The sequence below is a fragment of the Diplodia corticola genome, assembly GCF_001883845.1.
Source record: "Diplodia corticola strain CBS 112549 chromosome Unknown scaffold26, whole genome shotgun sequence".
Classification (NCBI taxonomy): Eukaryota; Fungi; Ascomycota; class Dothideomycetes; order Botryosphaeriales; family Botryosphaeriaceae; genus Diplodia; species Diplodia corticola.
In genome coordinates this window covers 49,039-76,934 of record NW_017971505.1, presented here as the reverse complement: position 1 = coordinate 76,934, position 27,896 = coordinate 49,039, and the positions used below count along the sequence as shown (strand labels likewise).

General features: G+C 57.3%; 10 protein-coding genes across 10 annotated transcripts; 4 read left to right on the top strand and 6 right to left on the bottom strand.

Annotated features, from left to right (window-relative positions):
- Positions 1–22: 22 nt before the first annotated feature.
- On the bottom strand, positions 23–2,741 carry BKCO1_2600027 (fad binding domain protein; the record flags this gene model as incomplete). The annotated part of the gene is made up of 7 exons (XM_020273424.1): positions 23–730; positions 788–830; positions 890–1,593; positions 1,644–1,893; positions 1,946–2,069; positions 2,118–2,389; positions 2,440–2,741. 7 exons carry the CDS (start codon positions 2,739–2,741, stop codon positions 23–25), a joined length of 2,403 nt encoding a protein of 800 aa, XP_020130181.1.
- Positions 2,742–3,303: 562 nt separating this feature from the next.
- Positions 3,304–5,702, bottom strand: BKCO1_2600026 (cutinase transcription factor 1 alpha; the record flags this gene model as incomplete). The annotated part of the gene is made up of 7 exons (XM_020273423.1): positions 3,304–3,706; positions 3,755–3,807; positions 3,856–4,166; positions 4,224–4,422; positions 4,469–4,535; positions 4,594–5,379; positions 5,593–5,702. 7 exons carry the CDS (start codon positions 5,700–5,702, stop codon positions 3,304–3,306), a joined length of 1,929 nt encoding a protein of 642 aa, XP_020130182.1.
- Positions 5,703–6,539: 837 nt separating this feature from the next.
- On the bottom strand, positions 6,540–7,854 carry BKCO1_2600025 (oleate delta-12 desaturase; the record flags this gene model as incomplete). The annotated part of the gene is made up of 2 exons (XM_020273422.1): positions 6,540–7,733; positions 7,792–7,854. 2 exons carry the CDS (start codon positions 7,852–7,854, stop codon positions 6,540–6,542), a joined length of 1,257 nt encoding a protein of 418 aa, XP_020130179.1.
- Positions 7,855–11,052: 3,198 nt separating this feature from the next.
- On the top strand, positions 11,053–11,745 carry BKCO1_2600024 (atp-dependent rna helicase dhx8; the record flags this gene model as incomplete). Its single annotated transcript, XM_020273421.1, has 1 exon — positions 11,053–11,745. One exon carries the CDS (start codon positions 11,053–11,055, stop codon positions 11,743–11,745), a length of 693 nt encoding a protein of 230 aa, XP_020130180.1.
- Positions 11,746–11,885: 140 nt separating this feature from the next.
- BKCO1_2600023 (mfs drug transporter) lies at positions 11,886–16,088 on the bottom strand (the record flags this gene model as incomplete). The annotated part of the gene is made up of 10 exons (XM_020273420.1): positions 11,886–12,116; positions 12,248–12,320; positions 12,380–12,572; positions 12,629–13,203; positions 13,265–13,607; positions 14,243–14,420; positions 14,473–14,615; positions 14,671–14,992; positions 15,043–15,563; positions 15,626–16,088. The coding sequence occupies 10 exons, from the start codon at positions 16,086–16,088 to the stop codon at positions 11,886–11,888; spliced, it is 3,042 nt and encodes a 1,013-aa protein (XP_020130183.1).
- A 696-nt stretch (positions 16,089–16,784) lies between these two features.
- BKCO1_2600022 (uncharacterized protein) lies at positions 16,785–18,588 on the top strand (the record flags this gene model as incomplete). The annotated part of the gene is made up of 3 exons (XM_020273419.1): positions 16,785–17,346; positions 17,403–17,468; positions 17,522–18,588. 3 exons carry the CDS (start codon positions 16,785–16,787, stop codon positions 18,586–18,588), a joined length of 1,695 nt encoding a protein of 564 aa, XP_020130184.1.
- A 459-nt stretch (positions 18,589–19,047) lies between these two features.
- BKCO1_2600021 (x-pro dipeptidyl-peptidase c-terminal non-catalytic domain-containing protein) lies at positions 19,048–21,130 on the bottom strand (the record flags this gene model as incomplete). Its single annotated transcript, XM_020273418.1, has 7 exons — positions 19,048–19,862; positions 19,911–19,999; positions 20,050–20,182; positions 20,235–20,410; positions 20,466–20,644; positions 20,700–20,779; positions 20,827–21,130. 7 exons carry the CDS (start codon positions 21,128–21,130, stop codon positions 19,048–19,050), a joined length of 1,776 nt encoding a protein of 591 aa, XP_020130295.1.
- A 300-nt stretch (positions 21,131–21,430) lies between these two features.
- BKCO1_2600020 (uncharacterized protein) lies at positions 21,431–22,345 on the top strand (the record flags this gene model as incomplete). The annotated part of the gene is made up of 1 exon (XM_020273417.1): positions 21,431–22,345. The coding sequence occupies one exon, from the start codon at positions 21,431–21,433 to the stop codon at positions 22,343–22,345; it is 915 nt and encodes a 304-aa protein (XP_020130175.1).
- Positions 22,346–23,231: 886 nt separating this feature from the next.
- BKCO1_2600019 (cytochrome p450) lies at positions 23,232–25,502 on the top strand (the record flags this gene model as incomplete). Its single annotated transcript, XM_020273415.1, has 5 exons — positions 23,232–23,670; positions 23,726–23,917; positions 23,996–24,348; positions 24,456–24,990; positions 25,306–25,502. 5 exons carry the CDS (start codon positions 23,232–23,234, stop codon positions 25,500–25,502), a joined length of 1,716 nt encoding a protein of 571 aa, XP_020130256.1.
- Positions 25,503–26,458: 956 nt separating this feature from the next.
- On the bottom strand, positions 26,459–27,557 carry BKCO1_2600018 (syntaxin 5; the record flags this gene model as incomplete). The annotated part of the gene is made up of 2 exons (XM_020273414.1): positions 26,459–26,490; positions 26,549–27,557. The coding sequence occupies 2 exons, from the start codon at positions 27,555–27,557 to the stop codon at positions 26,459–26,461; spliced, it is 1,041 nt and encodes a 346-aa protein (XP_020130255.1).
- Between the last annotated feature and the right edge of the window lie 339 nt (positions 27,558–27,896).

The following is a 27,896-nucleotide window of genomic DNA, read 5'->3' as shown; positions in this document are numbered from 1 at the left end:
GAAAAGTAGTCGTCAGCAGTACTTAATTCTCCGGCACCATCCTGACCTGGTCCACGATGACGCCCTCCCTCCACGCCCAGAACCCAACATACGCCGCCCCGGGGCCGACCGCGCCCTGCGCCAGCAGCAGCGCCGCCGCCGCGCGCCACGCGCGCTTCGAGTCGACGTAGCCGGTGCGACGGAGCTCGTACACGCCGTACAGGCACCACACCAGCACGGCGGCGAAGCAGAGCGCGAAGTCCCACTTGAGGAACGACCAGACGGAGTCGTCCTCCTGCGGGGCGAAGAGGTCGAAGAAGACCTCGAAGACGCTGGTGGTCGGGGCGTTGGCGGCGAGGTACGCGATGGCGGCGGCGTGGGCGGTGGCGGTGGCGCCGAAGACGGCGGCGTACGCGGCGCGCAGGGGGCCGACGTCGGCGAGGGCGAACATTTCGCGGTCGAGGGCGGTGGCGAGGGCGGGGCGGCCGTCGGCCTTGCGGATGAGGAAGGCGATGGCGGAGGTGAGGGCGGCGGTGTAGACGGGGAAGGGCTGCCAGAGGGCGATGAAGGTCTGCTGCGTGGCGGGGGAGGCGTGCGGGAGGAACATGAGGGCGGTGGGGAGGGCGTGGCCGAGGCAGATGGCCGGGAGGAGCGCTTTGGCGACGGACGAGGGGATGGCGCGGCCGGTGGTGCGGGTGTACAGGATGTTGCTGGTGGTGTAAATGCTGAGGAGGTAGTAGAGCGGTGCGACCTGGGACGGGGATCAGTCTCGGTGTGTGTGCGCGCGAAGGGGGTGGAGGGCGTTTACCTTGCCTATGCCGAGGAGTTGGTAGATGCTGAAAAGAACTGGCCTGTTGATGTGTCAGTTTGTGCTGAGCTGGTAAAATCTGATAAGGTGAGGAAAACATACATGGATACCAGAGAGTAACTGTTTCCAAATCGGTAACCTTCCACCGTCCAGATGAGGACAACGGGCAGGAGCATAATCATGAAATACAGACATTGGACCCTCTGGTTGAGATCCTCGCCTGCCACGCCCTTGGAGAATGCCCAGACCAGGGTTGATAGAGTGGCATCAATCGCCGGAATGCCTGTGTATGTCTGCTTCAACTCATGGCCAAGGAAAGCGGGAACGAAGCTCGTCGGGTCTATCTGCAAAACTTGCTGGGCCACATAGAAAAGCAGTCCAAAAATTACAGCAACAGTCGACTTTACGAGAACCGAAGGGTTGAAAGGCTTGCTTGGGAGGTTGTCCTGGTATGGCACGAAGCAAGGTCGCTTCGGGACGTCGAGCATGTTGAGCTTGTGGCCACCCTCGATGGATTTAGACCAACCAGACAGCTTGGTGTCAATTGACATGTACGGCACGTAGTATTTGGCGATGAACTCCAACAGACGCGTCTCCATGGCTTCGACCTTTTGCTGCTCATGAGATGCATTCACGAGCTCCCATGCGCGTGGCGAGCGCAGCCGTTGAGTCTCTGAGAAGGCTCGGTCAATATCGATGTCGGACAGACCCTCCGGACGGCTCTTGATCATTTCTGTGAGATTGTTGACCAGGACGGCGGCGGTCTCGATAGCGTTGTTGCCTCCTTGGCCGCCGATTGGTTCAAACTTTCAGAGGTCAGGTATGGTAGGTATATCGATAGACTTTGGGTACTCACCTTGTGTGCCGCATCGCCGATTGTCATGATACGCTTGAAGTGCCACTTTTTGAAAACATACTCGGGAAGTGGGGTAAGGACGGAAGAGATTCGTGCGGCATACATATCTCCAAAGGTGATGTTTTCCGTAATCGGTTCGTTCCAATGCTCCTTCGCAAGGGCCTCCTCGTCCTGCTTTGTATATTGGGGAAGGTCTGGGCCGTCACATTTCTTCCCCATATTTTCGAACATGAACCAGTACACCCGGTTGCTGCACAGATCAGCCAAAGCATGGATGATGCAGCAAGAAAGTCAATACGAACCTCGGTCCTCCAATTACCAGGAGGGAGTGGCCCTTGAACCAAGACGTGTTCATTGTGGACGGCAGGTATTCCTTCATGATGGAAATTCCGAAAATGCATTTGTAGGTCGTGTGTGATGCCAAGGCTGAGGCAGTCAGTATCAATGCTTCAAAAGATCGAAGGCCGAAGTCACCTGTGTGTTCAGACGCCGGGATGTATCCGGGCTCCAACTCATCCGCGATCCGCCACATTTCCTTCCTGACGGTGCTGTGAACTCCATCCGCGCCAATCACGACATCTCCAGTGAATACCGAGCCATCTTCAGTGGTAACCTTGACTCCTTTCTCCTGCAAGCTGACCGAGCGGACTTTTTTGCTTGTCAGAATCTTGTCCTTGCTTTGCAAATGGTCATAGAGAGCCTGGAGGATCATCTGACGATCGACGAAGATGACGTCGTAACCGTGACTGGGAAAGTTTTAGTGGCTGCGTCTTTCGCATTTGAGAGAAGCACTTACCGCTCCCTGAGATGATCCATAGGTGGACCGTACACCGACAGCACCCGTCCATCAGGCCCGCGGTTGGTGGATACTTGAAGCGGCTCGTGTATCAACCCTCGCAGAGTTGGGTATAGGCCAAGTTGATCGAGCACGCGGAGGCCGTTTGGTGCAAGGCCAATGCTCGCACCTACTTGAGGAGCAATGTCCCGGTAAGCTTCAAGAACAACAAAGTCAATTCCCAGTCTCTCAAGCATGTTAGCAAGCGTGAGGCCCGCTATGCTGCCTCCGGCGATGATGACTCTGAAGGGTTTGGAAGCCATGATTGGCAAGACCTCAATTCGATATCAAACCGGGTCAAGGCGTGTTTGGGAGAGGATTAGAAGTCTGCGAGCAACCCAAGTAGTGATTCGATGGATATTTATTCTAATGGGTTGAATGCCAATTGAAGGTATGAAACAGCTGCGCATGGCCTGCAGGCGCCCAATGTCTGACTGAAATAGGAGAAAAGATGTGACAGGCGAACGGGGTGCAATATCACCAGGTCTTCTCTGCTCCTCGTCAGGAAAGTGGATACAGAGCATGCTGCTTCGACCAGTCGGATCGCCCCACGATGGGCTGTATAATAGCTGCCGGACTGCGGCTGCCGGCTATCGGTTATCGGCTTGCGGTTGTCGGCAGTTTTTGAGACATTCTTGCACCATATAGCTACAGTGGGAGTCTGCGGGTAGACCGGAACAGACAGGGATGACGCAACACTTAGAGCTGCCTCGTATCCCACCGTTAGAGCCCCACTAATGTCGCAAAAGCCTCGTACCCCCGCCGTTAGAGCCACGGTAATGTCGCAGAATTAGCCGTAGTGGATAACATGGCACGGACTTAACCTTATAGCAGGAATGCATCGGCCGAATTCCAGTTAAATACATACTCCAGGTCGGGGAAGAGTTCTCTGGCGCTTTCAAATAGGCCGGAACCCGGAGACTCGCAGAACAGCGCACTGTCCAGCGCAGATGGCCCGGGGGCCCCTTGGGACTGCAGCCCGAGCTCCGGCGGTTGGGATTGGTCCTCCTTCCGTTTCCGTATCCTTTCCTGGAGCCTGGAAAGCGAAATACGAATGAGCTCTCGGAACCAGCCCGCGGGCTTCCAGGTCTCTTCAAGAATGCCAAGGTCTTCGTTGAGCTGCCGGAGGAGTCTGAAAGAGCTGGTCTTGCGAGGTTCGTCCGACTCCAGTAGGGCGTTCCGGCAGTCGCTCAGCAGCACTGCCATCGTGTGGAATACGCCTGCAACTCTGCACAGAATCAACCTTGTGTTACCAGGCTTCAAGGAAGATACTCACAGCCACAGAGGACAGTAAGGAAAAAGTGAATACGCGCGCAGGTAGCTCATCACCTTCCAAAGTATCAGCGACCGTGTCTCTGTGGATATCGCGTTTCTCACCTCGCAAAAATCGTGGGCTGCGTTCTGCGACATCCGCCGACTCTCGAGTTTAATGGCAACATCACTGTGTTTCTCAGAACGGGCCCAGTGATAGAACAGGCACAAAAGGCAGTGAGCTGCACGGAGCAATGGCTGATATATGAGCTGGGCTTTGGGGGTTGTTGCTGTATCTTGAAGTTCCATGTCAATGAGATCCGGGCAATTGGTGGCGTATTGGTCCATTTTCCCATGCAACTCATCCAAAACCGCTGACGCCATTGGCTCTGTGGGTGGATTGGGTATAGCGTGGAGCTTGTTGATCGTCATTCCCACTGGTCATGGTTGAGCTGTTGCCACGTGCGACACTTCCGGCCGAGGGAGAAGCTCACCTAATGCTCCAAGCCATACGAGCGTGGTGCTGTATTTAATCGTCTCGGGACTGCGTGATGGTTCTGATTCGACAGCTTGCCCCTCGCGAGACTCGTCAAAACAGCTTGAATCCCACACGGGCTCCTCGGACTCGTCCGTCCACCTGTCGTCGATGATGGTGGGGGTTCCAAAAATTGCCGCAACGAAACAGTCCTTGGCCTTGCAGACATTAGCTGTGGAGATGGTATTGCTGTTTCGAGCTTACCATGGTCACCCAAGCGACACGAGTCCAAAGTCTTTGTTGCAGTGGAGATATATTGAGTGTTTCTATCCTGAAACACAACATGTTAGGGGGTCTATGGGGCGATCCGAGAACGACAGCGGACGTACTTGCGGTGCAGCCCCATCATGTACGCCACATTGACGGCCCGACTCATCCAATACCTCGTGTTTCTTTCTTCGGTCCAGCCAAACCACCGCTCGGCCAATAACACAAAACTCTGAACCAGTGTGATTTGATCACTCTCCAGTTCGAAGTCAGCCAGTAGCTTGGCCTTCTCAAAAAAGCTCGCGGTCATCTCAGTACGAGTAGCCCAGGGCGAGGCGGCGACATGCTCATCGCAGGCGAAATGACTCCCGACGAACAGAACGCTCTGGAGAAGCAATGGAGGGACATTGCGAGTTGCGTAGCGTTCTAGAAAATCCGTCTTGTCGATCAAAGGCACATGCGGATCGGCATAGTCAAAGAAGTTTTGGACCAGGTTGTCGGCGAGATGGGCATCTGGCAAGTCAAAGACGCCCTTTTCTGCAAGAAACCTCCGCGTCGGCGAGTCCAGGCGGCCGATAGCCTCTCTATACCGGCCCATGGCAGAGCATGCGCTGGTGGAAGGACCGGCGTAAAGGTGGACATTGCGGCGGGAGTTCTCGTCGGTGTCGGCGGCGGCATTGAGTATGGATGTAAATGCCTTGTTGTTCGTTGCGTGAACGATTGCCACGCCGTGTTCGTCGTCAATGGGACTGTCGGGGTTATCTATGAAGTTCTCGAGCGAGCGGATGATATCAACAGAAGAAGACGAGGAAGGGACGCAGGCGGTCCGTCGGAGATTTGGCTGGACGGGATCGGGTCGTGCGGATCGCGGGGTTTTGGACTCCACATGGCCCCCATTTCGCGCGATCCTAGTGCCGATTCAGTCAGTAGCGTAGACTACCGAGCACAGGTAGATCCTGCTCAGTTACCTTCTTGACTTGCCGCGATGGGAGACGCGAAGGGTGCATTGGAGACTGGATTCTTTGCACCTCGTGCAGGGGTAGACCCTAAGCGCGTCGCACTTGACCTTGCGGGAGTGGCAATATGTGCACGCGCGAGAGGCTCTCTGTTCAACGTATTACATGGCCGGTCTGAGCGGAGCGGAGCGGGGCGGAGAGGTGCGGAGAGGTGTGGAGGCTACCTGGCGCGGATGTTGCTGGTCAAGGTCGGCCTCGGGTGGAGTGAGCGACATGACTCATAGGTACGGCACGGAAAGCAGAGCTCGATTTCGTGAAGAATGGGCGATAAGCTCTGGATGGCCTGGACTTGCGTAGCGGAGGAGGGGGGAAGTGCCCCGTCGCCGACGGCTTCCGCAACCGTCTTGCTGACTAATCCTCTCACGTGCTGCGCACCGGTAATGCCCCATGCCACACGCTGCGAGTCAATTTATACTTCTGGAAGAAGCAAGCGAGTCGAGAAAAGGTGCGCAGTCATCTTTCCTCCAATCTGTTCCAGACACTCTCCGCGGCCTCAAAGCGACAGGCCATAAGCCAGTGGTAGCATGCATCTTCGTGCGTACTTATCAATTATGCGTTGAGCGATACGATATTGCCTAGCCCGACGTTTACAGTTTTTCTGGGCCAATATGGCTATCAAGGGAGACCAGCGCAAGGGCTGATAGCCAAAAAAAAAAAAAAGTTTCTACTGTGGGAGATATATAGTGTGAGCGAAATGTCACAGCAGATACATGACAGTGAGCGGGGCAAGTTAGAAAAGGAATCTTTGCAACAGAACCTCCTGCGCGGGGAGGGTTCCGTGTCTATAACTCTAATTTCTTGAGGTATCTTTTCTCTCTCTAAACTCTAATTGTAGCATTCCAGAACTCTCATCCCCAAGGACACTGGTTGCGGAGCATTTGCTGAAACCCCGGAGTCGCGGGTATTTGTCGAACAACCCAAAAACAAAACGCCAAAATCCTTAGCCAGAATGCGCTAAGCTGTTCTATCCTTTCCTGTGAAATCTAGTCGAGCCCATGTTCGAATTTCAGATTGACACATCAACGCCAACGCGACCGAAACTTTTTTTCTCTTCAGTTCGTAGCCTTGGCCGACGGCTTGACCCAGTGGAACATCTGAGCCGCCGGGGCCGCCTTCTCCTCCCTGACCCAGCGGCACGTGCGGAACGTGGTCCACAGGCTGCTCAGGAAGTTGGTCTTCTTGTCCTCGTTGTAGAACTCGCCGAGCATGGGGCGGATGGCGGCCGTGGCCTCGTCGGCGTAGTAGAAGGGAATCCTGGGGAACAGGTGGTGGACGACGTGCGTGTCAATGATGCCGTGGAACAGGTGCGTGCCGATGAAGCCGAAGTCACGGTCAATGGTGCACAGGTTGCCAACGGTGAAGTTCCACGTGTCCTCGCCGTAGTGGGGAACCTCGGGGTGCGTGTGGTGCAGGTAGGTGATGGCGATCAGCCAGTGGTGGACCCAGACGTAGGGAACGACCCAGAGGAGAGCAACCGTCTGCCAGTCAAGCACCTGCGCGGCCTGGTAGAGGACGTAGCCAGTGAGGGCAAGGCCAATGTCCGAGATAATGATGAGGTGCGCCTGCTGGGGAAGGAAGAGGACGCTCCAGGGGTCGAAGTGGCTGCCACGCTCGGTGAACCAGCCCTTCTTGTCGTTGTCGCGGACGCGGCTCTTGTGGCCGGCCGAGACGTTGAAGAGAAGGTACGTCTGCCAGCCGAGAAGCTGGTGGAAAAGCAGCTTGAAGGTGGTGACGATGGGCGTGTCCTCGGTGAGCTCCTCGAGGGCCTTGATGGAGATGCCCAGCTTGCCGGCGATCTCCTCGACCGTGCGCGGAACAAAGACGAGGTCCTTCTCAATGTGGCCGGTGAAGCGGTGGTGGCGGGCATGCGAGATCTTCCAGGAAAAGTACGGGACGCCAATGGCAGAGTGGCAGAACCAGCCGACGACATCGTTCAGACGCTGGTGCCTGGAGAAGGCGCCGTGGCCGCACTCGTGGGCGAGGATCCACAGACCGGTGCAGATGCAGCCCTGGGCAAAGCCGTAGAGGACCCAGAGGGCGGTGCGGGCAGCAAACGACTCGACGTGGTGGATTTGCAGGGCGCCGTAGACCAGGGCAGCGACCATGACGATGTCACGGGCAAGGTAGGCCATGGAGATGGAGACCTTGGGCTGGAAGCAGTGGGCGGGAATGGCGCGCTTCAGGTCGCCGAGACTGGGGCATTTTGCCGGGTCGGCGAGGTTGGACGTCGGCTTCAGGCTGATGACCTTTGGCAGTTGTTAGCTGAGAGCCGGGGCGGGCAGGACTCGAGCAAAGGAGGCGTACGTTGTCCTTGGAGGCGAGCTGCTGCTCGCCCTTCTGCAGGGTGACGGTTTGCGCAACAGACATGGTGGGCAGGAGAGAAGAGTTTTCCCGTTGCCAGGAGACGCAGCGGAGGGAGGAGGCTTTTAATAGTGGGAAAGAAAGGGGAGCGGTGGTGTCAAGGAAGAGGAGGCCAAGCAGAGTGGGGTGCCGCCATTGACGGTGAAGGCCCTGCGCGCGTGGGACCGAAACTCAACGGACAATTGATCCACCAAGCACGCCCCAAGCGTAGCAGCCGTGGTTTGCCATTCTCCTGACTGGCTGGAGCGATGTGCGTTGCCGCACGTGGCACGGACGGCGACTCGAGCCTGGCGGCCGCCAACGCGGCAGGCGTAGCCAGTCGGGCCGGCCAGGGAGGCTGCTGGAGGCTGGAGCCGCGAGGGCGCCGCGGTGCTGCAGCGTCGCGGCAGGCGCATTCGCCGCAGCGTTTACGAATGCGTTGAGGTCGGCGGTGGGGTGGGGTACGGTGCTCCGCGCAAAGCTGGGGACTGGGCAGGCACGGATGTGCGCTGTATCGGCTGTTTCGTGCTTTCGGACCTTCTGTTGTTCGAGAAAAAAAAAAGGGCTCCGGCTACGCAGCCAATGACAGGCGGCGCCGCGAGCTCAACGCGCAGGCGGTCAAGGCAGGTCGGGTAGATCAGGGTCTGATTCGAGCCTCAGCGTGCCTGAGTCTGGGTCGCTTTCAGCTGAAGCCGTGTTGGCGTCCCCACGCCGCGCCTGACAGAGCTGGCAGCTGCCTGTCGCCCGGCCAGCGTACGTGTCGCTGCCGCTGTCAGTGTCGCTGTCGCTGCCGCATGCGGCGAGCCGGGCGCGGCGTCGCTCCTTCCTGGCTCCTGCCCGCGGCGATGGCTGAGGCGAGAAATGTGATAAGCGACCAGCGCCTCAACGACGCTAGGAGTAGCCTCCGCCACTGGGTCCCTGAAACCCCTAATCTTTTTCGATCCGTCGCAAAATTGCGCCGCCCGCGTTGATCTGAATCTGTGGACTTCGCGCCGCCCAGCCGTGCCCCTTCTCATCCTATTTTTGCCCTCCGCCATCGGTCGGCCGGGTGGCCTGTGGCCCGCATCCCTGCCGACGTATCAGCCACTCACCGCGTCTGGCATGCCCGCCGTGGATCCGTCGCCAGCTCTGTGGACACGCAACCGACGCCGCTGCAGCGCAGCCCTCTTCCTGACCGGCGCCCCTGACGCTCGGCATGAGCCCAGCCTAGCGGTGTGGTGGCGTCCGTCGGCTGAGTTTTTAGGGGTTCGTCTGAGCGGTGGCCACGGCCCTTTCGCGCCTCGGTGGACTGTGCGAGCGGACCCTACGATACTTGCCGGATCCAGTAACTGCGAAGACGACGACCGCCCAAAGCCTCTGCCCGCACGCTCACGTCCAATGACTTCCATGGCTGGTTGGTAGTACCGTCGCCGCCGTCACTTGGCCGCAGTGCTGTTGCGCCGTCCGCTCCCGCTGCTCCAGACATTGTCAATCCGCCCGTCCAAGAGCGACAGCAAACGGCCGGGAACGGGAACCTGGGGACTGGAGAGGCAGTCGTTGCCACGTGTGGGCCCAGTGCGGCCCGGCGGTCAGACTGTAAGGTGGCCTTTCGGTATCTTTGCTTTTCCGAGGCCAGCGCTCCGCCAGAGAAGCCGCCTCGTGCAGGTCATTACACGCTCCATGGCTGTAATGGAACAAAGCCGAGTGGATTGCCCTACCCATGGCGAGGAAACGTCCCGGAATCTTCCTTTGAACAAGGCCCTCGATACTGTGGGTTTCAAGGTTGGGCCTGCACTGATTACTTTAGGCTGGCAGCCCTCAGTGAATAGACCAGCTGGCCCCCCATCCCATCCGGTTAGCCATTCGGAACAACCTTTTCGACCTTCCAAACCCCCCATCTCTCGTTCGTCGTCCTCGCTCTTCAAACGGGGCCGTGCTCAGCAAACATCTCTTGTTTGAAGGAACCAAGGTTGCCATGGGACGGGAAGGGCCAGAATCCGTCACTTGAAGTGGATTCTCCGACCACGCGGCGGACCGAGGCCGTTGCCCAAGATTTCGAGGTTGGTGTTGAGTCCAAACAAGCTGCGAAGTACCCCACGTTACATCCTCGCTTACTTGTCGCCATTGGACCCTTGGACCCGCTCATCTTTCCGCTGCCATCCGATCGAGCCACTGGGCACCTGATCCCCACAGATCCCGAATCTGCCATCTATTCCTGCTTATCTGAGTGTAATCCCTGCTCGTCCTCTCCCTGTGCCCAGGTCACCCTTTGCGCCCGGCTTGTCATACCAATCACCCACACCTTTGGAAACTGTGCAACGTACCCCTCAAATACAACGCAGGTGAGGCTGGCACCTCTTCTCTCCGGCTTCTTGCGTCGCCTTTTCCAGATAGAAGCCTCCGAACATCTGTAGTAAAGCCAAGCCATGTATGTGGCAACACTTCCTTGTGTTCAACATACGCGCACCGGGCACCATCCTACGAGCTCTTCAATATGATCCTTCGACAAACTCTTAACGACGTAACTGTCCACCCAGTCAGGGTTCGTGTGCCTTCTTTCCATATCGTGCCATCTACCAAACATCGATTCTGTCGCACAATCCAGGGAATGCAGCCCTTCACGTACGCGACCTGATTCAAGAGAAGCTAGGGCCAGCAGGCGCACACCAATACTAGTCGGTAACTGCGGCGTGCGGGGCATAACCGAACCTTTCACACCCAGACGGTCGTGGCCCTCGACCTTGTTGCATCATCTAATATCAGACGCTTCCTGGATGGAAAGAGTATAAACATCTTTTTCCAACACTTTCGTCGGTCAGCTTTGATGTGTATTATTTTCTGCTATGCTTTCAAACACGGCTCAATCTTGAAGTGACTCGACACACTGCACAGCAGGACCACAGGATTGTGAATGAGCAGCACAGAAGATCACCGTAAGATGGATTTTGGGAACAGTGCTGCTGAACAAGGGCGGCTGGACACCGGCCGCATCCAACCGCGCCTTTCTCCTTTCCACACCGGGTTCACCGCCGGTGACTCGATTAGCGCGACGGTATCGATAAAGACTTGCGAATAAGTCACACCTATACGCAACACATAAAAGCCGCGACCCATCAAAACACCAGCCCCACCTCAGAATTGAAGGAAAAAAACGAAAAAGAGAGAAACAAGAAACCCAGAAGCACACAAAACACCCCCCCCTCCAGCAACACGGCCGAGCCAACAGCTCGCTGCAACCCCACCACCATGACCACTACGACCACCACCACGCCGATCCCCCCAGTCCCACCTGTTACAACCCTCCAACCGTCACCACCGCCGCCACATCCACCACAGCGCCAGATCCGCGCCCTCTACGACTCCACAACCATCACCGTCTACCAGGCCTACCCGTCCGCCATCGCCGACGCCGCCGTCGCCACGCAGCGCCTCTCGGCCTCGCCGGCCTTCAAGCCCGGCCGCATGACGTGGATCAAGCCCAGCTGGTGCTGGATGATGTACCGCAGCGGCTACGCGCTCAAGGACGCGCGGCAGGAGCGCGTGCTGGCGCTGCGCGTCACGCACGAGGGGTTCGCGGCGCTGCTGCGGAGGGGGGTGCTGACGCACGAGGTGGGAGCGAACGAGAGGAAGGAGAAGAAGGAAGGGGCTGGAGGCGGAGTGCGGGTGCAGTGGGATCCGGAACGGTCGCCGCGGCTGGAGAGGTGCGCGTGGAGGAGCTTGCAGGTGGGGATACCGCCGGGGCTGGTGCAGAGGTGGGTGGACGAGTGGGTGGTGGGGATTGAGGATGTGACGGCCCGCGCGAGGGGGCTGAAGGAGGCGGTGGAGGGGGAGGGGGAGGCGGTGGATGATGCGGAGTTGAGGAGGAGGGGGTTGCTGCCGGATGAGAGGGTGTATGTGTTGCCGGCAGATGTGGCGGCGGTGGTGGGGGTGGATGGGTGAGGTTGTTGTTGTTGATGTTGATGATGATGATGTTTTAGTTGATGGTGCGTTTTACTTGTTCTTCTTCCTTTTCTTTTCTTTTTGGCCAGGAGAAATCGATTGGCTGTTGCCCCCCGGCCTCCGCACGCGACTTTTGGAGCCTAATCTCTATGATGGAGTCCGCTCGTTTTCGGGACGAGGAGCCAACTAATCCCGGTGGCGGCCAGCAATGCAACGAGTACTGGTTGCAACACTTTCACCCCAGCGTGTGCGGCGACGATGCCTGTGATTGCGGGGAATATGGAGCCTCCGATCTGACCAAGGACGAAGACGAGCGCGAGGGCAGACGAACGAACTCGGGTGGAGAACAACCTCGATCCCACTGAGACTCCCTGAGGCAACAATACTGAGTCAGCAGACTGCATGAAGCACACACGGTGGGTTTTTCAGTGTGAGCGGCAGGATACGACGAATCTTGCACTGACGCATTGCTCGAGAGTAACGTTCACTAATCAGTACTTACAGCGGCGAAGAAAGGACCCAGAACGAATCCCAGCAAGCTGATGGCGACCGATGCGGCAATGATATTTGGCACACTGGTGCGGTCCGACTGTTAGAGACGATATGTGAGGGGGGTTTCTTGGAATTAACGTACAGCCAGAACAGAAGCTGAAGCGCCAGACCGATGACACTGTAGATGAATATCATGCGTCGCTCGCCCCACCTATGCGTCGGCTCGGCCAACAAAAGTCTTCCCAGGAAAGATCCACCATTGAAGCCAGCCGGGACGTAACCCATGTCAGCGAGATCACCATCGCGGACCTCGACAAGATACTCTACCACCCAGCCTGACGGTGGACAGCACGTCAGCGGTACTCCTTAAAGTGCGAGCATACTCACTCACCACTCGCGGTAATGACGGCGCCAAGATAAAAGAAGTAGAAGAGGCTGAGGAGCCAGACACTCGGGGTCTTGAGCGTCTCTTTGATCTGCAAAAGTGCACCCTCGTTCCTTGAGCCGTCGCCGGAGCCGACATTGACAGATCGCTTTGCTTTGATGGTCAAGCTATCCCGGAAAGCGCCCACACAGAGGGCAAGGTTCACAACGCCGAGCCCCAATGGAAAAGTGTAGAACAGGCTCCATCGCGAGGGGGTGTCTGCGGAGGCGATGGCGGTGGACACGAACGGGCCGACGAGGCATCCGCCCGAATACATGGCATGGATGAGACCCAGAAACCGGTGTGCTGTCTTTACCGATGCGACAAAGGTGTTTGCATGCGTGTCCTGATATGCCTGGCCGAGGCTGACTATGCCGAAGGTGACGGCAAACAGGGCAAAAGGCGGGGTCCAGCAGCGCAAGGCGTGAGCAAGGAGCTGCAAGAAGGCTCCGAGGACCAGCATTGCGCCCAGGTCGAGGTATTGGCATAGATGGCTGTTGGAGATTGCGGCAAGGAACCATCCGGAGAAAGTAACGGCGTAGCTTCGCATCTGACTATAAGCACTGCTGCACAGGAGCCAGACGGACGCGCGAGAGAGCTTACACAATCGAGATCATGGCGGTGTTGATGTCGTAGGATCGAATGAGATAGGGGATCAAAGCACCAAGGCTCCCGTCGTTCACGCCTGCAACGAAAAAAGAAAAGGCGGCGCTGACGACTTTGATGTAGGTCCTCTTTGGGATAATCGGTTCTCCCTCCGCTTCTGGGGGGTTTGCAACATCTGCGAGCTCGACGGCCTCATCGCGCGATGACGGGCGACCTTCCTTGACCCTTCTGGGCATCTTCTCGATCCAAAGGAGATGTGTGGATGTGTTGTATAAGAAGATGAGAGCGAAAGAGCGGATAGCACCCTTCGCTAGTGCTCCGGCTAAGCCTCGGAACACCCCTAGGCATGGTGAGGGGAAAACGGTCCGACATGCCGCCAGTGCTGCCTTGGTCGGTGCGTTGTCTCAATCGGGAAGTACTTTCAACTTGCAAATCCCACGGAGCAGCGATGACGTCCCGAACCCGTACGCCTATCTTTTTTCTAACATGGGTACGAGTGCGAACCCGTTTTCGTGACTTTTCTCGGCAAGGTGATAATCACTGAATCATTACTCAGTGTCAGACAATATAAGGCCTTTAGCCATCACTGAAAACAAGTGCGGCGCTGCATCCTTTTTTCAAGTGCGATACTCAGTCCTACTTTGAATGGCAAGTGACGGGCTTGAACCACTGGGAGCGTTAATACCGACGAGGCCGAACAATTCCAACGCTTTTTTTTTTATATTGAGGGTATTGTGAGGGCATTGTTTTCCCGGGTTGGAAATCTGAATATCGCGGGATGAAAGGCAAGGAAGGCGGTGAAGAGGACGACAATTCTTGGTATATGTACTCTGATTAAGGTGTTTGCACTCCGGTCTTGGTACCCTGAAACCAGTGGTCCTTCTCACCCCAATATACGACAAATGTATTGCAACTGAGACCGTAAATCTGTCTGGTGAAGTTCCTTCTCCGCAGATATCATTCATTTTTGCGTACTTCGCATCTCTCCATTCTTTTTGAGCAATGAAGATGCGACAATGGCTAGTGCTGCAACGGCTGTCGAGAACAGGAACGCGTAGCGTATTCCGTCGTAGTAGACCAATCTGGCGGGATATTGCAATTCGGGTGGAAGATCTCGCAGCGTAGTCACCGAGTGTCGGATTTGGTCAATTATCTAGACGGCCATGGTTAAGATCAGCGGCTAAGGGTGTTTGAAGGATACATACGTCGTCTTTACCGGGGACGTCGGGAAGAGCGGTGGGAAGGCTCTTTTTCAATGTATTCTGGAGGATGGCCGAGGTGATAGCCACGCCCCACACGGATCCCAGAGAACGAACCAAGTAGACAGTCGAAGCTGTGACAGCGTGATCTGCAAAATGTCAGCAGACAAGACTCTCGAGGGGAGGTGGTGAAGCGGGACATGCCGGAATGATCGAATGCCGCAAGCGATGTGAAAAGAAGGCCTGGATAGATGATGCCCTGACCGAGATTGGCAGGAAAGGTAAAGACCAGGTATTTCCAGGCCTGGTCGTGAAAGCCCAGTGTCAGAACAAGTAGATTACCAAATGCCATCAGAGAGGCGCCTGCGCGCACAAGCCAGAAGAGCTTGCCCCATCGAGACATGACAACGCCCGAGATAAGACCACCGATGGGTGTCGCCAGCGAAGGTAGTGCCAAGCGTACGCCCGCCTTTGTTGCAGAATCCAAGAGGACAACCTGGAAGAATAGCGGAAGCATGAAGAGATACTACAATGCGTTAGCAAGGCGTTCCAGGGGGTGCTTATGGAAAATCATACAGCATACGCCGCAAGCCCAGCGCATATGTTGGCAGTCTGCGCCGAAACCGGAAGACGGCCTTTGAGCATGCGCAGTGGTATGATGGGAATGGCAGTGGTCCTGGCTTCGACAATGATGAACAACACAAGCAGAAGTACGCTCCCGACAAGGGAGCCAATGACCCATCCATTGCTCCAAGGCAATTCATTGCCGCCGAGACTCAGCCCTACCAGCTGAATCGATATGGCTGAGACGAGCAGCAGCGATCCAGAGAAGTCGACCTTTGTCCAGATATCCTTCAACGACGACTGATGAAGGCTGAAGTCTCGGCTTGGATTTTGCACCACCAGGAAGCCCAGAACCAGGGCGACGGCGGAGACGGGAATCTGCAGTAAGAAGCACCAGCGCCATCCAATATAGTCGGCAATCGATCCGCCAAACGAAGCACCGCAGATTGCGCCGAAGCCGAACATGCCATTTTGCACAGCTTGATACATGCCACGCTTTTGGAATGGTATCATGTCCGAGTTGACAATAGTCGCTTGAAGTGAAGAGTCAGCCATGGCCATGTATGTATAAAGTCATGAGCAGAACAAGGCTTACCCATGGTCATGAGACCGCCGCCGCCAAATCCACAGACAGCCCGCATGACGTTGACGAGCACAATGTCTCGTCCAAGTCCGCAGCCTAGACATCCGATGGCAAAGGTGATTGTCGAGACGAAGAAGCAGATGCGCCTGCCAAACAAGTCGGAGAAGCGACCATAGAGCGGCTGGAACGCGGTACTCGTGACGAGGTACGAGGTGGTAAGCCAAGAAGCAGTGTTTGCCGCGCCAAACTCGGAGCTAATGGTTGCATATGTTGCCGCGGTGATGGTACTGTCGAAGCCGTAGAGGAAGACATTGGCAAAGATTGCCGTTTCTATCCAGATGAAGTGTCGTGGTGGTCGCCACGAGTTTCCCGGTTCCGGCGGCCCGAGCAGCGGTTGCGTCTCCCGCTCTGACGGTTGGGGAACCACATGGCCGGTGCCATCGTCGTCCGAGATCAGCGTTCCGTAGTCTGTCATTTGGTCAGGTGGACTTTGCTGGTGAAGCTGTAAGATGACGAGACGCGGCCTCGCCGAGTTCGAGGCTTCTTTTCACATGGAATTAAAGTAGCCAGTTTTTTCTTCAGATCCACACCAGGGAGCATGAGAATCCATGCAGAACAGTGGATAGCCTGAGATCAGCGACAGCACGCAATTTGGGATGGGTTTCACGAGCTACAGAACTCGGACCACTTGACACTTGCGGTTAGCCTCTCGCTCGGGATGCTTACCTCGCAAGACGAATTGACAATGGAAACGAGCACCCCGCATGAGTGGACGTTCGCAATGAAATGGAAGCGAAGAATCAGAAGCATCGATTCATCCGAGGAAACAGACGGGCCATTACGAGAACCATAGGCCGTCAGGTTGCGCATTGGAAGGTAGGAGTTGGAGCATACGTGATACTGCCGAAGTAAGGCGTGGCTTGTTCAATGACGTCGGAGGAAACGGGTGGGGTTGCGCCAAGGGGATGGGGCCTCGAAAAGTAGAGCTTGCGAAGAGTGGTTGGGGGGACTTTTCCCCGTCATGCAGGTGGAGCTGCAATTGCATCAAGGCGGGGAACGAGTGCGTGACTAGGCCGTGGAAGATCGTCCATCTATTAAAGAATTATAAACACTGCAGAAAGCAAGATTATTCTCAAAATATTGTTCTTATCCACCCCATCTGACCAGTACCATGTACCGAGAAATTGCTGTCCTCGCGTCTCTACTATGCTTTGTGAGGGCTGATTGGCAGTTCAAGTCAAGGCCCGATCTCGCTCCACCACGGCTCAACATCACGATCCCTGCAGCTTCTACTGTCGACAAGGGATACCTTTTCGTGGCGCCATTCGCAGGCCTTCCAGACACGCCTACCGAGCAACACGGCCCACGACAAGCCGGACCATATATCTTTCGAGATGACGGCGAGCTTGTCTGGTCGGGGTACGGCATCTACTCGATCTGGGCAACAAACTTCCAGGCTGCTCGGTGGAAGGGGGAAGACGTCCTGTTCAGCTTTGAGGGAGACCACAACCCCGGATATGGTCACGGACATGGACACACGACCATCCTGAACAAGCATTATGATACGATCAGAGAGCTAAGAGCTGGCAATCATAAGCTCACCGACAAGCATGAGTTCCACATTATTGGAGAGAAGACGGCCTTGATTCAGATATACCAACCGGTTCCGCGAGACCTCACTCCATGGGGAGCAAGCGAGGAGCAGCAGTGGATTGTCAATGCCATCATTCAAGGTACCGTCGACTGTGACCAGTTTCATACTCGCATGAAAGACCTGACAAAACCACAGAGCTCGACATCGAGACGGGAGAACTGCTCTTCGAATGGGCCAGTCTCGACCACGTCTCCCCAGACGGTAAGCGCCGCCCACAGCGCCCGACGCCCAGCCCAAACTAACACCCCTAACAGAAGCCGTGCTCCCGCTCAACCCCGGCCAAGCGGGCTCCGGCTACAACTCGTCCGACGCATGGGACTACTTCCACATCAACAGCGTCGACAAAGACGCGTCAGGCAACTACCTCATCTCCGCCCGCGACGCCTGCTCCATCCACAAGATCTCGGGCGCGACGGGCGCCATCCTCTGGCGGCTCGGCGGCAAGAACTCGTCCTTCACGCTCGGCCCCAACGCAACCTTCTGCTTCCAGCACCACGCGCGCTTCCTGCCCACCAGCCCGGAATACGACGACGACCCATCCATCGAGCTCATCTCCCTCTTCGACAACGCCGCCCACGGCACCGAGCACTCGGGCGGCTCCGAAGTGCGCACGGCGCCGACCTCGAGCGGCAAGATCCTGCGGCTGAACAGCAGCAGCAGCAGCAGCGGCGGCGGCGGCGGCGGCGCCTGGACCGCCGACCTCGTGCAAGGCTTCTACCCGCCTCCCGGCACGACGTTTCTATCCAAATCGCAAGGCTCGACGCAGGTGCTGCCGAACGGCAACGTCCTCGTCAACTGGGGGTCCGAGGGCGCGCTGACCGAGTACCTGATGCCCGGCGGCGAGCCCGTGTTCCACGCGTTTCTCGACAGCGGCGCCGTGCTGGGCGCGGGCGTGCAGAATTATCGGGCGTTCCGGTACGAGTGGACGGGGGTGCCGGGCGAGGAGCCGGCGATTGTGGCGCTGGAGGAGGATGCGGCGGCGGTGAGTGGTGGGGGGACGACGGTGTATGTGTCGTGGAATGGGGATACCGAGACCGCGGCGTGGAGGTTCTTTGAGGTCGCGGGCGACTCTGGTGGGAGAGGGGGGGAGACGGAGCTGGTTCGCCTGGGAGACGTGCGGCGGGAGGGGTTTGAGACGGCGCTGAGGCTGCCTGGGCGCAAGGTTAAGGGAGTGCTGGCGGATGCGGTGGGCCGTGACGGCGAGGTGCTGCGGACGACGAAGGTTGTCACGCCCGAACCGGAGATTTTGAAGGCGTTGCCCCACGGCAAAGGCCAAGGTCGTCCGCAGCAGCAGTTGCTCAACGTGGAGTACGGCCAGTAGCGTTGGGCAGACCATCATCCATGTTCAGTTATTACTTCCAAGGCCCATGCTCTTATGGCGCATGGTCCCGATAGGCCGGTGGCAAGATTATGTATGATCGTCGGCATCCAACGAGATATCTTAGATCTGGTTTTGATGTTTTAGCAACAAAAGGCGTCTTGGTGGTGGAAGATAAACGAAGCTCGGTGTGATTGGAGGCTCACATGGAATTCACTCCAACTTTGATATCATTTCCCCAGAGCGTTCGGAGATGACTGTCTTCCCTGAACTGTAGAAACTCCGAGGGAGAATAAGCGATACGCCAGGATTCCTGCTCTGAAGTTACCATCCTGTTGCGGGGCAAGGACCCACTCATGGATAACCTGTCGGGGTCTCCTTAGATGAAGAGGGAACAATGCAAACGAGTCAAATTTGACAACACACCAACACAAACTCTGAAGCTCGTTCAAAACTAAAATCCTACTCGATGACGGGCAGCACAAGATAACTATCATACCTGCCCCCCGCATGCACAACATGCTCACCAACATTCTCATCAACCGGCTCCTTCAGCCTCAGCATCTCCACCTCGGGCAACCTCAAATCATGGCCGGCAACCCTCAGCATCACGCCCTCGCCTTCCTCAAACACCATGCCGATCGGCCACACGGGGATCTCGAGCGGCACGACGGCGCCCGCGGGCACGGGCTCGCTCCGGAGCGACGTGTAGAAGGGGCGGCCGTCGCGGTACTCCTTGGTGCAGGCGTGGCTGGCGCGCAGCATGCCGCCCGGGCCGAGGAACTTGGCCACGTTGGTGTCGGGCACGTCCGCCTCGTCGACCGGGCACGGGTAGTTGAGGTGCGCGAGCGGGCGCCCGTCGCGGCCGGTTTTGCGGATCTGCACGTTCACGTCCATGTCCGACTTGGCGGCGCAGGACATCCAGAGCTTGACGACGGGGTAGCCCGCGAGCTCCGTGTGTTTGGCAAAGGTGAGGGTGAAGTCGAGCGTGTCGGTCAAGCTGTGGGCCTCGTAAGAGGCCGAGGCTTCGGCTTGAGGTGCCGAGCTGGTGAGGGTCTTCTGGGAAACGTCCAGGTAATATCTGGTCTCTTTGGCGCGGGCGATCGGCCACGCTGCTTCTGGCCTTTCGAAGATGGTCTTTGCGGGGCTGCCCGTGAAGCCCAGAAGGGAAATGCGGAAGCTTGGCGTCTTCTCCCAGCCGTTTTCGATACCCTTGCAGTACCGGTCGAAGAAATGTTGGAGTTCATCGTTGACTTCTGGGCGGTAGATGTCGAACCCTTCTGCCTGTCAGCAGTGATGAGACGGGAATGAGCGGCACAGCTTACACTCTTGGTATCCGTGCACTCGAAGCCATTTCTGCTTCGTCTGGGCTTTCATAAACGTATGAAAAGATCCTTCTGAGTGGATGCCGGTCCTTGGGTATGCACTGTTAGCGCCCACCTTCGCAGCGATGTCGGTACTTACGAATAAGAAGCGGTAAGATACAGTGGCACGTCGCCTTTGATGTTTTCCACTTTGACCGTCTTGTCTTCCCAGTACTCGTCATAGTGCGGCCTTTTGTAGTACATTCCGGGCATGTTCTCAACTCGGCCATTGCCTTTGAAAAGTAAGTAACGCGCTCAAGGGCGGCAGAAAGCAGGGCAAGATACCAGCAAACCCCTTGAGTATCACTGTTTCGGCGAAAGCCACCCGGGGGACTCCTCCACGCACGGCTTGCTGTCTGTACACATCGGTCATGGCTTCCCATGGGGCAAATGCTTTTACAGCGGGATGGCTTAGTCGTGAGGCAAAGTTGATTTGCGCGATGGCAAGCCACGAATTGCCGCTTGGGGAGGTTAGCGAGGGGGCTCGGATGAAGACGAACGGAGCGCAGTTCTTACGCAAAGGCGACAGAGCCGTTGCACCAAGGCTGTTTGTAGACCCAATCAACCACATCGTACATGTCTTCTGCTTCCTGTTGGCCCCAGAAGACGATGTCGCCTTCAGAATCACCGGCGCCACGGGCATCCGAGTTGACGATGGCGTACCCTCTCTCCACCCACTCAGCCGGGTCTGGCGCCTAGAGAGTGTCATGAGCAATAGTAGGGTCTCGTTCCACGACCAAGGGGCTGTACTTCGAACTTGTGAAAACCCGAGGTGCGTTCCTTGGGGATGCCGCAGCGGTAGGGCCCCATGGAGTCATAGGTCTGGGGCCCTTTGATGTCTCAGCACTGACGGATACGCACGCAGCGGCTTGCTCACCTCTCCCGCTCTTGCCATATGGACTCCAAGGGATGATTGCCGGGACCTTGGCGTTCTCGGTGTCGGACGAAGCGGGACGAAAGATGTCGGTGTAGATTTTCACTCCATCACGGAGCTGGACAGAGACATCTCTCTCGAAGATGGTGTTGACGCCGAACGCCCTGAAGCCGGGCTCTTTCGTGTAGCCTGTGGCAAGGGTGCGCACAGATGGATTGAATCCGTCGTAGTTGTAGACGGGATGCTGGGCAGGAGCCACAAGCGGCTCGAACACGATGTCCGGGAATCTTTTCTCGAGCGCAGACATGGCTGCTTGGTTCGTGGGTGCTCGGGCCCGGGTGATGTCAATGTTAAGTAGGCAGGGCGTATGTGGTCCCGATGTGGCTCCTGCCGGCACCACGCACGGCAGCCACGGCCCCGTTCGGGCCTCAGGCACGGCAGCCACGGCAGGCACCGCAGGCCTGCCCGGCGAACGAGGGGCAGCGGCGTCGGCCCATGGATCACGACACGTCAGAGAGCCGACAAGTCCGACCTCGCTCTCCCCATCCTCCCTCTCCAATCACACCCTGACGTCCTCAATCCAGCGCTGGCATTCCCGATCCGAGAGATGTCGACCCCTCCGGCCAGCCCCAACGCAGCGCCGATTCCCCGCCATGAGCAGCACCAACACGACCATCCTCGACGCCGGACCCTGGAGCCCACCACCGCCCGCGCCCGCCTGCTCGAGCTCCCCGCCGAGCTGCGCCGAATGGTCCTGGCCGAGGCCCTGCACGACCCCGCCGGGGTGCGCGTCGCCCAGGCCAGGGTGTCGAGCATGAGCCCGGTACTGCCGACGCTGGCCGCCCTGCTGCTGGTGTCGCGCCGCGTGCACGACGAGGCCCTGCAGGCCTTCGCCTCGTCCAACCACTTCTTCGTCGACAACGCCGACGGCCTGCTCTGCCTGCTCAGGCTCGTCGGCCCCCACGCCCGCCCGCACCTGCGCCGCGCCGACGTGGCTTTCGCCCGCCCCACCGGATGCGGCTTCATCGACGCCCCCGACGCCCTGACCGAGGCGCTGGCCGTGCTGGAAGCCGACGAGGAAGAGAGTCGCTCGACGAGGCCGAGGCTGAGCTTGACGGTCGAGCTGGCGTTGCGCGCCGTGCAGGCGCCGTGGAACCACGCCCACGCCCGTGAGAACGAGCATTGCCATCACTATCCCGAGTCGGCCAAGAACAAGGCCGGCAAGAACTTCTGGATCCATCCCGCCAGCGTGCGCGACACCCCCCACGCCGACGACCTGAAGCGGCTTGTGGCACGCGCCGTGGCGGTGCGCTGGTCCGGCAGCCCGCAGTACTCGTGGTCGAGCGCCGCCGACGACTCTTTGGACTTTGTACGCAAATCCGAGGCGTGGCTGAGGTCGGCCGACGAGCCGGGCTTTGAGTACATCTGCTCGTGGGAGGTGCTGCCGCCCACGCCGCTGACCTCGGCCAAATCGAAGGATGATGGTGTGCTGCCGTCCATTCCGGAACCGACGCGGGCGTGAATGGCAGCTGATTGTCAAGGTACGTGCTCCTCATCCGCTTGTCTGAGCGGATGTGTGCCCCTTGGTTCCTTCTAGGATCGTGTTATGAAGAGGCCGTTGTAACCATGTGCTGAAGCTTTCCGATTATTGTGCCCGCGGCTTGTGAGACGAAAACTTGCAGCGTGCAGTATGAGGCCATCCTTGCGCATACCCCACGTTGGTGGGGCGGAGTATGTTCTATATCTGGCAATGTGTGGTAAGCATCGCCTCCAGGATCTGTGCCGTCATGTGTAGCATGGCCGTCTAGAATTTTCACACTCACCAATGAAGTCGTTTGCGCGGAGAGAGATATAGAGAGAGAGAAGAGCGTAGAACAACTTATCGAGGCGTGTAGAACCCTTTCACGAGGAACCGTTTAATTCTACGATCATGAATCAACGTCTCCGTGACAGCAGTGGTCATTCGTGACGCTGTAATAGACTATTTCTCCTACATGCAAGTTACGAACACAGCAAGAAGTTGCGACAGGGGGCATACGCAGGATGTAGCGAGATTCCTTGGGAGATGCTTTTGCTGGCTCAAACAATACGTCCATGTTGCAGATGACAGGTACTGTCGTAAGCACCACTCGGAGCTATTCCACGTCTGGATGCATGGGCCGCAACATCCCGGTCGTAGTGCTTACTTTTCCGACACCCACGCGCCGTTTTACCCACCGACTGACAAAATCGCTGACGATGATTGGCTGTGTGTTGGTGGCCAGCGCATTGGTATTTATCCATACCCGCCAGCAAGTTCCGTTTTTAGCAGTTCCTCAAGGCCTGCATGGGGGCCGAAATATGTGTATTTGAGCCGTCAATGTGCCAAATTGTTTGTCTTTTATCAGTAATCCCACATCCAAGCAAACATGAACACCACAGCCGGGGGCTCCGGCCCTCAAACCGCAGCATCCCCACCCTTCCCTATCTCTGCCTTTGCAGCGGCAGGCCTTGGCGCCGCTTTCCACGTCGCATCCCAAAGCTTCGAGCTTGACAAATATGGATGGCGCCTTGTCGGAGGCTTCTACCTCTCTTTCTCTTTGGCCATCGTCGCTGCTGCTTATCACCTGGATAATGGATTTTTGTCAGCCCTTATTCACGTTACCCCCCTAGCTGCCGCCGCCGTTACTGGTCTTTTCACTAGCATCGCCATTAGGAGGCTCTTTCTCTCTCCTATCAGGAATTTTCCCGGGCCATGGCAGGCACGTCTCACCAAATTCTACCATTGGTATCTCGAGTCAAAGAACATGCAACTGTTTGTCGAAATCCAGAAGCTTCACGAGAAATACGGCGACTTTGTCCGCACTGGTGAGTTGGCACAAATATCAAAGGAAGCGCAATCGAACTGATCAGTCGTACACAGGGCCCCGTGAAATTTCCATTCTGCGGCCTTCGGCGATCCCGTTGATCTATGGCGGCAAGTCACCGTGCAAAAAGGCTTCTTGGTATAGGCAGTCTAGGTACGAAGATGACACCGACAACTTATTAGCCATTATCGATATCAAAAAGCACAACCAGCGGCGCAGGATATTTGACCGGGGCTTCAGCACCAAGGGTACCTTTGAACCTCACTTTCCCAGTCCCCCGTCCATCACAGCTGCGGTGACTCACTGACGACGTCTTTCAACTGCAGCCCTCGCCAGTTACGAGCCACGCGTTCAGAGCAAGGTTTCAACTTTGCTCGAAAGGCTCAGCGGCTTTGACGGAAAGCCCGTCAACGTGACCGAATGGATAAGTTACTTCTCGTTCGACATCATGGGCGACGTCATCTACTCAAAGGAGTACAACATGTTGCGTGCAGGCGACGGCAAGATCGTGGCCGGCGGAATGGAGACGACCCTGGCCAAGTTGCACGAGGGAATGAAGATGCTCGGCCTGGTCGGCACGACGCCCTGGATGCTGTGCATGCTCGACCAGGCGGGCCTGGCCGGTGACTTCGGCGTCATGCAGGAATGGTGTCGTGCGGCAATGAGGGACAAACAAGCTGTAAGAAACACACCCTCCCCTCCCACCTCATCAAACCCCCTCTCCCCTACTTTACTCCAAAACCGCCGACCAACAAACGCTGAACGCCCCACCTACGAAACACACAGGCCTGGCAGCCCGGCACCGAACCCACCGACACATCCTCCTACCTCCTCAAAGACTTCCTCGACGACCGCGCCACGACGCACCAAACCCAGCTCTCCATCCTGCAAGACAGCATCCTCCTCATCATCGCCGGCTCCGACACCGCCACCTCCGCCGCCACCAACGCCCTCTACTACCTGACCGCCCACCCATCCGTCTACGCCCGGCTGCAGTCCGCCCTCGACGCCGCGTTCCCCGGCGGCCCGGCGAGCGTCGCGCACGACAAGGTATTCCGCGAGATCCCGCTGCTCGACCACGTCGTCAACGAGACGATGCGCCTGAAGCCGCCGGCGTGCGAGGGCCTCGTGCGCGAGACGCCGCCGCAGGGCCTGACCGTCGACGGCGTCTTCATTCCTGGTGGGACGATCGTGAGCGTGCCGACGTGGGCGGTGCAGCGGGATGCGAGGTGGTGGGAGGAGCCGGCGGAGTGGCGGCCCGAGAGGTGGGAGGGCGTCAACCCGAATGAGGAGGGGCTGGCGTTTTTGCCGTTCAGTAAGGGTGAGTGATGCGTTGAGCTTGGCTTGGCTTTTTTTTTTTTTTTTTGGCTTGTTTGCGTCGCTTCGCTTTTGCGGCGCCTCTCTTTCTATTACTCCCTTTTTCTAGTCTGGTTCTTTTTTTTTTTTTTCCCCTTCTTTGTTGCTTTGACTTGGTTCTCCTCTTTCTCCTTTTTGCTGCCTGTTCTTCTATTTTCCTCTCCCTCTCTCTCTCTTCGAGAAAGGCTTAGGAGAGGATTGGGGAAAGTGGCAGTGGCGGGTGTGTGTCGGGTGTGGCGCTTAAATCTTGGTTGTACCTCGCAGCTGACTTGTTTGGAAGGTATCTTCTCTTGCCCTGGAAAGACGCTGGCGTACATGGAGCTCCGTCTCTTGCTCAGCCGGATCGCCCTCACCTTCGATATCGAATTCGCCCCGGGCGAGGATGGTGTCAAGTTTGATACGCACCCGATGGATACGTTCACGTTGTTGAACCAGCCGCTGCAGCTGGTGTTCAAAGAGCGGAAGGCTCGTGCGTGAGAAAGCCCTGGGGACGATCGAAAAGATGTTGGTGTCTTTAATAGCGGAATATGCTGGCGCCAATTTGCTGTGTTAGTCCAAGATGGGGCTCATGACTTTTCCTTACGGCCACGAGGTGCATTTTGTCTTTTTCTCCTGTCGGAACAACTTCGTTGCAGGCTGCGGCTTGCGGGTGACGTGCTCTAGTCATGTCCGATATTTAGCACCTCTCCCGTGATAGATCTTGTTGCCAGCTCTACTGAATAAAAACCCGTTCAATGAGAACCTCCAGGAGGCCTTGAACCGAAGCCTCTTGCTCGGGAATGTGTTGTCAAATACGGCACCGCCTGAGTCTGGAATGAAAGGGATGTTTCATGACATGTACTCGCCTCTATCGATTTGGCTTATCGGCACTACGGGTGATGATTAGGACGCCGAGACCTCCACTGGCCCAAGACAGACTCTAGGCGGCTTCGTTTTGAGTCTAAGTTTCAGTGGTGGGGTTTTACTCTCTAACATGTACTTCTGGGGACCGTCAAGTGTTCCTTGTATCCACATACCTTCACATTGGCCGTGAGAAAGAGCATGAAAGGTAGGAGTGTAATGACAAGAATACGATGTGATTTGCTTGAATCCCAGATCCAAGGAGTATTAGACATTGCTATTTCGTAGATACATCGATCTTTACGCAAAGAGAAGCTACTCTTGCCGACAAAACTCTACGGAGACGGAAGGCGACGGCCAGCGCGCAGTGCTGTCGAGAGTAGATTACAAGGGTTCTACGTGCTCGAGGCCAAATAGACACACGTGGAAGAAGTGAAAGTATTGGTACAACGCCCAAGCAGAAGAATAAGCCATCAGTGTGGAACGCGTAGTGGCGCCCACGTCTATTCCGACATCCTGTCAACATTGATTGGAAAAACAAACATGCCATCAAAACGCCAACGCCGCCAATGCTTTGAGGAGTCTGCAGTCTATCAACCAGCGATAAGGACCCAGAGAAGGAAGACTGCGGGCGAAAGTCAGCGCACGGGTAATTGAAAGGTTCGGAGGGAAGGGGGACTCACAAATCATAAGAACACCGAACATCTTAGCGACTAGCCATCTGTTCCCACTCACACGATTCCAGTACTTCATCAGCTCGCGCTGGGCACCCTGGACATTGTCGACGACGTCCTCGGTATTGGCGTCAATGCGTTGGATCATCTCGCTCTGTTCCGACACCATCTGCGCCAATTGGCCAAAGATACCGCCAAGCTCGGATATGGTCCGCTCGATAGCTTCGATAGCCTCACCGCGCTGGTTGATGTATGTGTTCTCAGGCTGAGCCTCCTCCATGAGCAAGAGTTGCTGGTCCGACGCCGCACCGCCTCTTCCTCCCATCAAGGCGGATGATCCGGAACCGTTGGGCTCCAGCGTAAGAAGGTCCTGCTGAGCCGCGTTGGTGTTCTGGAAACCAGGCTTTGGGCTACGACCCCGTGAAGGCGTTTGGTAGAGCGGCGAATCGGTCCGGCCAGGCTCGAGGCCCTGCTGGGCGTTCTGAGAGACAGAAGAAACAAAGTTCTCTGTGCGCGACTTGGAGGCCTGAATGTTCTTGGTGCGGACCTCGAGCACTTCCTTGAACGACAAACCAACGTCGGCCACGCGGCCCTGCAAAAGCAGCAGTACGTTCTTGTTGTGCTCACCCTCCTGGTCCTTCTGGGCCTGAGGGTGCTGGGCGGCCGAAAGCTGCTGCAGTTGCTTGATCGAGGTGTTCAACTGGGCCAGGTCCTGTTTTATGACGTATGTGAGCTCGGCGATCTCGACCGGGCGGTCATCGAAGAGCGTCTTGCGGCGAGCCAGCTGGGCCAGGCGCTCCAGCTTCGCCATGGCGCCCGAGATGCCGCGCCCGATCTCGGCCGCCTTGCGGGCAAACTCGCTGCGCTGCCGCTGCGGCGACTGGCTGGCCTGCTTCTCCGATTGCGACAGCAGCGACTGGCGCTGGGCGCTGGCCTTGTTGTTCTGCACGCGGCGCTGAGCCTGCTGCAGGATACTCCGGAACTCCGGCGTGCGGTCCTGGATCGACGTGGCGGCCATGACGGGCGACGGGCGGGTGCGGGCGGATGTTGGCGAGGGCGGAGAGGGTGGTCAGTGGCCGGCGGAGGAGAGAAGGCGGGTTCGTGTGAGCGACGCGAGCGGGCGAGATTGCGCTGGAGACCGTAATTTCAGCACGAAACGGGGGGCCGCAGGCGTATGTGGCACTCGGTCGAAAGCGACTCGGGACTGGGACAGCGGCGAGGGACTACGCGCAGCGGCAGGACATGTGAGTCGATCGGATGGGCGGCGTTGAAAAGATTGGGACTGGAGAGGTAGCGTGGCTGCAAGGACAAAGGCACAGACGAAGGTGGTTGAGTCGCAGGGAGAGCGGCGCGAGCC